The 8,245-nt window shown below is 37.5% G+C and overlaps 1 protein-coding gene across 5 annotated transcripts; it reads right to left on the bottom strand.

Annotated features, from left to right (window-relative positions):
- Window positions 1-345: 345 nt before the first annotated feature.
- Window positions 346-7,990, bottom strand: LOC114519117. Of its 5 annotated transcripts, XM_028539186.1 has the most exons (7): window positions 7,948-7,990; window positions 7,171-7,572; window positions 5,710-5,792; window positions 5,275-5,304; window positions 5,009-5,076; window positions 2,644-4,550; window positions 346-2,374 (listed from the first exon to the last, which is right to left on the bottom strand). In XM_028539186.1, exons 5-7 carry the CDS (start codon window positions 5,070-5,072, stop codon window positions 890-892), a joined length of 3,456 nt encoding a protein of 1,151 aa, XP_028394987.1. In that variant the 5' UTR covers window positions 5,073-5,076; window positions 5,275-5,304; window positions 5,710-5,792; window positions 7,171-7,572; window positions 7,948-7,990; the 3' UTR covers window positions 346-889. The 5 variants fall into 5 exon arrangements, with proteins under 5 accessions (XP_028394987.1, XP_028394988.1, XP_028394986.1 ...); XM_028539187.1 differs by lacking the exon at window positions 5,275-5,304; XM_028539185.1 differs by lacking the exons at window positions 5,275-5,304; window positions 5,710-5,792 and having other exon boundaries at window positions 7,171-7,319; window positions 7,434-7,572.
- Between the last annotated feature and the right edge of the window lie 255 nt (window positions 7,991-8,245).

Raw genomic sequence — 8,245 nt, 5'->3', positions numbered from 1 at the left:
TGTCAATGTAAATAATATTATGTAAAAAAATAAATGTGTTTCAAAATTAACAATAATCACAAGAGCAATAAATTGCATTTGTTACCTAGTTCTTTTTTACGAATAATCGACATAATTTTTGCCCCAAAACTTTTAAAAAAAATTAAAAACTTTGAGCTCGCTGTACTCAATCGGGAAACAAGTGATGCTTAAAGGCGGATTTCCACTTACAGCGAAATCGTTCGCCAGCGAAATATTTGCATATTTTCTTTTGAATTGAGAACAGTCAAGTCGAACTAATTTATTTATGCTGTTAAAATTCAAAAGAAAATATGCTAATATTTCGCTAGCGAACGATTTCGCTGTAAGTGGAAATCCGCCTTAATAGATGAGCGACACTGCGACACCGCTGATCAAGCAAAACTACTTTTAGGCACCAATCTCCCGCATCACACGTCGATCAAATACAAACACAAAATACATACTAAAACGATCAAATGCAAACACAAAAATTGGATTACTAACAGTGTATGCAACCGTAATTAGTCCGTTAATTGAATAAGCATGCCAAGTATGCCATTTTAACATTTGTATTCAGCGTGTTTTATAACGTCTGACAAACACAGCAATGTCGTGAACGTTACGTTAGCTAAAGTACTACTCTCTAAAAATACAACTCAAAGATGTAGTATATTTGAAGGGTCTTTTAACGATAAATAACTAAAGTAAATGCAATAAATTTATTGGTCGTTGACGTATTGTTAATTCTAATGTACAATTCGCCCCTTAAATATGGTTGCTACCGCAGTTTGAGCCAGCAGTACCTGCTCACCAGTTACCACATTAGCCTTGTTTCTTTTCCGGAATCCAGATGGTTCACGCACGTTTACACACTTCACGTAACCTCGGTTCAAGTGGTCAGTGGTGAAGCTTCATTTGCTGTCTTGCTTCTTCTGAACGGATCGGACAGTATTTCGGAAACATTGTCAGTTGCGACTGGATTACTTTGGGATTTTTTCATACAGCGGAGAAGATAATGCTTCACTCTGGGAAAGAAAAACATCCCGAGCAAAAAAAATGGCAACATAGCCAAAAACCAATCTTGGAAGTATTGAAGCAAATGAACATCGTGTGGAACAAGTTGTCCGGCGTTGTTGTACGCCGCTTCTGCAATGCTAAGACCAGATATCAACACGATTAATGCCAGAGATATGTTATCTAGCTTGTTCACTTTGTTATCTTCATATGGCTGAACAAATACATGGGCCAGCAGAAACAACACTGAGGCGATGAAGAACAAATAAGCTCGAAGAAGGAACGATTTGGCAAAAATATACACTAGAACCAGTGCCAAACGGCGGAATATTAGGAAGGCTTCCCAATTTTCGCTGCAGTACTCTGCTATTTTAGCATTTGGAAAATTACGTGATTTATAGGGATGCCTTATTATGTAGATAATTTTTGCCTCGAAAGGATTATTGTTCCCAGACAATGAAGTCCAAATTCTAGTGCCATTTCGGTGTTTGTGATATCTGTATAACCAATAAAGAAGACAGAAAAACGGAAGGAAGCAAGATATCATAAACTCTCTCCATGAAATCCGTCTCGAAATAAGCAACTGAAGACCAACGAACAGAGAAAGGGGGAAAGACACAATGTAGAACACAAAGAAAATCCATACACCAATTTGGTAAGGCCTGAAGCATGTAACTGAACCATCTATGTAAAGGACATCTTTACCACCGACTTCAACGCAGTTCAGAAGTTGTGCGACGCATTGTGTTTGAGCGACATATGACAAAATAATTACATGAATGACAGTGCCTACCAAACGAACTGGGTACGACCTTGCCTGAAACCCGGGCTGATCGTCTGTATTTATCCCTTTTTGATATCTTGCAAGCCTGTATATAACATAAGTGATCAACGAAAACCCTAATATGAAATAAACAACACTATTTTTCAGGAAAACCTTTCTGACCGGCCTTAAACTATCACCAGCGCAAGTCCAGATGTTGGTAAACTGAAAGTTGAGGAAAGGTGTTAAAAAATCGATAACTACATTTGGAAATGAAGAACTGGAAACGTAAGAAGAAAGACGAATAAGAAGAACAGCTTGATAGAAATAGTATAAAACTTTACTATAACCACTACCGCTGTTGTATTCACCGCTTTCGTCGATGTGAGTGTAGTCTGGTCGGTCATGTCTTAGTTCAAGACTGAACTCTGTATTGATCGGCTGCCCATCACGATTTCCTGATAACAGGCTGTTCGACTCATCCTGCTCTGTTTCGTTAAGGTTGTGATTTCTTTCATTTCCCCTGTACTCGATAACATCGTCTTCATCGTCGTCATCGGCATTCCAAAGAGACCATTTCACCAAAGTCTTCACAATCTGATCGAAATGGAAGAAGTACGATGGCAATGGAAACCTCGGTACAGTGTTGTAAACAGCGTTTGACTGTTGGCGGCAATGCTTATCTGGGGCACAAAGACTTTATAGTCATAAACATGTACATACACTTGCATTCTCAAATAGTCAACTTTACTGCGCACAAATTTATCACAATTTTAGCTAGGGGTCGCTTCAGTAACAACTCAACATTTTGATCAATCGAAAAAGCACATGCATGCATGCAGTATTTTAAAAAACATTTTCCTCACCTCTTGATGAAAACAAAGAAAAATGAATATTCCAGCAACACTAATGAATGACCATACCCACACGAAAGCTCCATTACACTTTTCATTCGGGAAACATTGCGTTGAACTCATCCCCTCTGTGAAACCATCCGAACAATGACCACATAGAGTTCCAGTTCTGTGCGTACGACAAGTATCATAGCTTTCGCATGGTTCACGTTCACAGCAGTAACCTTTTGGACATGGGATCATTTCAACCTTATTTCCGTTTACTAGACCCCAGAAATTCGCCCTGGCACGGATAGTTCCGTTACATGAAGCACCGTAAGGACACGCGTGACAAGTCCCGCGTGTCTCTGTGCCATTCACTACCCAGCTACCACGCGTGGTGCTATAAAACAAATCTTGACAAGGTTTACATGAGAATGCAAATAAATGATACGTTGGGAAGTAATTATGCTTGTTCCGTCCGGTTTCGAGCGTGTACTTGGACTGATCATAATTGTAACCTTTTGGGCAGATGAAAACACTTGAATTACTCAGTTCTAACTTCGCAGGCCTGCCTTCGAATAAAAACATTGCTTCCCCTGAATTAGCTGAACTCAGGTTGAACACAACTCTGCCCCGAAAAATTGCTTGAACATCGTTAAAGTACATCACGTCTCCTTCCACGCGGCTCCACGAAGACTTCAAATTTTGAAAATCTGAATCCGTTATCCGAATACTTGTCACCTTCATGTTAGAAACGTATAAGGTTCCACCGGATTTTATCGCTGTATTACCTTCAAATTTGCATTTTGTTATAGAGAATTTGCCACCGAATGCAGACAATGCTCCCCCACTGCCAGTGTTTTTCCCGTGTGCCTTGTTATCTTTAAAAGTGCACTCGATAAACTGGACGGATTTTTTCACCCAATCTGAGAACCAAACAGCACCACCGTTAGACGCTGAGTTGCCCGAAAACTCGCAATCTTTGAAAAGTACAAGTTGCTTTCTCTTCTTGGTTTGTTTATATGAGAGGTTAAACGAGATTGCGCCACCAGAACCTAGTAATGATGTATTGTTTCTAAATGATACACTCTGAAAAATAATGGTTATTTCAGAAGTATATCCCGTCTTTGATTTTTGAAATGCTGTCACGTTCATCATACTACTTCTGTATCCAAAGTGATTTAAAAACTCTGAACCTTTGATATTAAGTATCGTTTGTTTCAGTGCGGTTACGACTTGCATTGGAGAGTGAAACTGATGGTCTTTTGTTTTCTCAGTAGAAAGAATTCCTTCGTCTCGATTTCTCATATCAAACCTTGTTTCTTTCATACTGATCTTTAAAGTGGAACTTTCAATAGTCGATATAATTTTAAGGTATTTTCCACTGAATCTTGTGTTTTCCAACAACACCGTAGTTTTATCGCAACTTTCTATTTCTACTGCATATCCAGAACGTCCCAAGGCTAGTACATTTGTCATAACTAGAAAACAAAGTGGAGCCTTTTTCCACATGACATCAACTTCGTTGTTCGTTAATGTTACATTCTCTAAGCGTAGGTTCGTAGCACTGGTTTTTGACCAAAACGAGAAACCTGCTTTCGAATTTTGTATTTCTACGTTCGAGACTTCAATTTTAATAAGCGGATGATTGTTCGGCTTCTCTTTGATTTTTTCAGTATATGTAAATATAAAAGCATCTTTACCACTACAGTCTATAACAGGTCTGCCACGAAACCCTCTGATAGCGAGAGGCTTGCGCACATATATTGGGCAATCCTGGTATTTCAGTTGCGTTGATATTATTGTGATTTCATCATTGTCGTCTGCGTTCACACCAGCAGTTTTGATAGTTTGACATGGATTATCCTCACTCTTACCACAAGACTTCGTATCTTCTCTCGCCGTATTTGACACGTAAATTTTTTTGGAGTGTGTTACTAAAATGTAGGATACGGAACATACGTTTAGCTAATAAAACGACTAATGTGATTTTCTTCTTTCGATATATGTGAACGAGTAATAAGTTACGAATGCTCTGATGTGTACGAACTCCTATTTGAACATCCGTAACTAATTTACTCGTTCACATCTATCCAAAGAAGAAAATTATATGCACATAAAATCGCAGCAAAAATTGCCGCAAGAATTTGCCGTAAGAATTTGCCGTAAGTACAAATGTTTATTAAATTATATTGAATGCATAATAATATATATTGATCATGAAGGCTATTTTCTGGCCATAGATCATGCAGCAACATCTAGTATAATAGTTCAGTCTATAAGGTATTTCAGGTGAATAAACCTTTATAACCCTTTCTTCTCCCTTCCTTATGGCTTATAGGTTATTATTGAAGGAATATTTGAATGACATGGTGTCATATAATATTCATTTTACCTTTGAAGACCACGTTCATAACACATACAACGTGAAATATCTTCGCTACAAGGAGTAGATCCATTGTCCTATAAAATTGTTTTAGTTCTTATTAAGAGAATGGCATTTACGGTACATGAAGCCTGGAATTTGTTTGTTCTCATCTGGGTCGCTAACTTTCGTTCTCATCTAAGTCGTAAATTTGTAACTACTTATGAATCGGTCGCGAGGTCTTCAGACTCTAAAAAACACGATCACACATTCACACCACACAAGGTCCAACCAACCTGCAGCATTGGACCAAGGTTTGAGTATTTCTTCGGCATTATAAGCGAGGTTAAAAAGTAATTTATTATATGTCATTTCTGTTGAACAAAATATTTGGCAATGTTAAAACAGTAAAATTTGCTAGCTGGATGTTCTTTGTTGTGGCTGAACATATTCTCCTGGTTTAGCAAGGTTTAAAGTATACAATACAAAGTGAAAAGCGACTAGTAAGATGATATAAGCTTGCATTTCAGCCGTAAAATGTCACTTCTCAGTAAATTGTTTACACAATAGCTATACTTTACAGGGCATTTTAGTCACAATTTTGTCCTTTGAATATTAGTAAGACAATTAATAAAATTAGTTATACAACATTTTTACAATAACTTGCTCCTTGTAGTAGTAACTGTATTAAAATCATATTTCGATATACGCCATATTATTTGATATATTACCTGTCTAGTTGTCTTTAACTACATTGCTTTTAGTGCTTCATTGAATGCTATTTCATGTGATACAGTCAGCGATGAATGTAATGCTTAAATGTAAAATACCTAATTATTAACTGGGATTATCTAGGGCTTATATGACACGCTATGAGCTTTACATATTCCATCTTCATCAATAAGATCACAGGATTTACAACCTACCCAAACCAGTCTTCTACTAAAAACTTTATTCTGTATTTTTTTCCGTTATTTGCTGCGTTTGCTTGAGTGTGCACTGTGCATTCCGACACTTGCGGCTAAAGAAAAGGATCCAGTCCGGCTTGTTATAGTATAGCTTTGTAACCACGTCTGTTTGATCTCTTTTTCGTTCTTGAGCACTATGAATACAGCTAAACTACGGAAAATTCAGCAGCGTAGCGGTGGTCGCTGTGTGCGGAATATCCCGGTTCGATCCTTGGTATGGGGTTTATTATTTTCACATTTTTTGGGAATTTTTTTAAACCTTTTCAATATTGAAATACTTGAATCTACAATACCTTCTGGTTAGTTTTAGGGTTTACGGCGTGTGACTGGTTTATTTTTAAATGCATTTGCCTGTAAGAATGTTTGCAGTCGGTCCCAGACTAGATAAGCTAGAAATCACAGCCCGGACTGAATTCCTTTCTTTAGCCGCAAGTATTGCGACCAATATATAGCCGCCATCACTTCAGAACAAGGCCACGTCCATATTCATAATGCGCTCTTGCCATGAATAGCGTTGGACTTTATGCATGGCTCGTAGCCAACCACCCACCCTGGCCACCCACACACACACATGCACCAGCTCTAGATAGTAGATACGATGCTCATGGAAGGTGGATAATTTCTTTTATATTTTCAAAAAACTTAGGCTACGTCGTAGCCTCTGAACCCTGTCACTAATTTGTCTCGTATTTTGAACTTCCGTATATGTAAAAAAGCATAGTTATTTCATGGATAATAAAATCACTAATAAGGTCTCAGTTTATCTATCCATGGTTAAATTGTACCTTTCTCGTATCTTTGCTTCTATATTGCAAAATTTGTACTTTAATCTTCACTGCTATCATTGGCATAAATTATCAAATTTCTACGGGGTATCGTCGAATCTTGTTTTAAAAACCCGTGCTTATACACCACTTGAAACGTCGATCACATCGTCAATCAATTTAGATGTGGCCATTACCGAAGTTTGTTGTTTCAATCGGCTTTAAAAAGTTCGGAGAAACTGAAAGGCGTTTGTTTAGAATTCTTTAGTACGAAGAGCTCTTATCTGTCAAGATTTAATTGAAAAACTCACAGATATAGCAAGCTTTTTTAACGTAAGTGTGGCCTCATTCAAAATATTGTTGTTCTTATGACTTATAGCACCTGTAGAATGTCAATAAACTGTAGCGTGTTAACTAAGAAGTAGGAAATCTTCTTTCTTATGGCAAGGTAACTACTTACCAATACTTTTTTAACTTCAGTATGTTGTTTTTCTGCAGGTTTTTCTGACTTTTGGGGTCGAATGGATCACGGATTACCAGGGATTTGTGACGGCTTGAATAAAATTCGGATTCCCGGCATGTATTTTGCACCGATCACCGGCCTTTTGACTATGAAACAAAGGAAAACAAAGTAAAAGATATACTTTTTGAATTCAGCGCCATGGAAATGATTTCATGAAAGCTTTTCGACGAAAAATCAACAGAGATTAACGAGATTCTTACGAAACGTCGTGCTCAATTCCAACAACTGCCTGAGCATTTCTTAGTAAAAACTCCCGGGTTCTTGGAAGGAATCAGTCACGTGTGAAATTTAAGAGCATCTGTGTTTACACGTATGGCATCACAAGAGGGCATCACTTACCTAACAAATATATAATCTTAATTATAATAATTTATCACTATAGAAACGTATCAAAACAACTGCGCAGCAGCCTGACACATCGAACAACAATTTTGAAATTGATTTTGATAAATTATAGATAAATTTGGTATTTTATCAGTTTAATATGAATGATCTAGTACGTTATTCAAGACCTGTCATGAAATACCACTATTATCTAAATATTCATTGCTTACGCAAATTACGATGAGCCATATTTTTACGTAAAACACAGTAGGGATATATACACATTGGCACTTGTGTTTTTGGGAATTCAGGTAGAGTATGTTTTGGCTGCCCTATGCCAATGGATGCCTAAAAACTGCTGCAAAATTAAAGAGCATAAACATATCTTACCGATACGAGTTCGGAGATGAAAAAACTCCATCAGTGTGACGGCTAGGTTCGGTTGCACTTGCATCGGCCATGTAGCTAACATGTTACAACTTACAATATTGAAGAGAGATTCACTGAAATGTAAGCTGAAATGTATCAGTTTATGTCTTGTGTTACACTTCTCGTGCCTTTGTATCATTGGATATTTACATTTAGTTCGCTGGGGAAAGTGCCACTTGTGTATTCAGAGTGGCTAGGAATTCATCATCGGAAATGTATATAAAGCAAGGGCAGATTTATACTAGCATATAGTGCCTCG

This window comes from Dendronephthya gigantea, unplaced genomic scaffold (genome assembly GCF_004324835.1).
Source record: "Dendronephthya gigantea isolate DGI-Jeju-01 unplaced genomic scaffold, DenGig_1.0 000012F, whole genome shotgun sequence".
Taxonomy (NCBI): domain Eukaryota; kingdom Metazoa; phylum Cnidaria; class Anthozoa; order Malacalcyonacea; family Nephtheidae; genus Dendronephthya; species Dendronephthya gigantea.
The sequence above is the reverse complement of the archived record's forward strand: the minus strand, read 5'-3'. Positions and strand labels throughout refer to the sequence as shown.

What these genes read in the sequence shown, in the direction of transcription:
- LOC114519117 (XM_028539186.1), bottom strand. Translation starts at nt 5,072, where the DNA reads ATGGATCTACTCCTTGTAGCGAAGATATTTCACGTTGTATGTGTTATG. An exon ending in TATGAACGTGGTCTTCAAAG is followed by an intron (nt 4,551 to 5,008) that starts GTAAAATGAATA and finishes CCTACATTTTAG; the next exon opens with TAACACACTCCAAAAAAATT. An exon ending in TTCTTTGTTTTCATCAAGAG is followed by an intron (nt 2,375 to 2,643) that starts GTGAGGAAAATG and finishes CATTTCGATCAG; the next exon opens with ATTGTGAAGACTTTGGTGAA.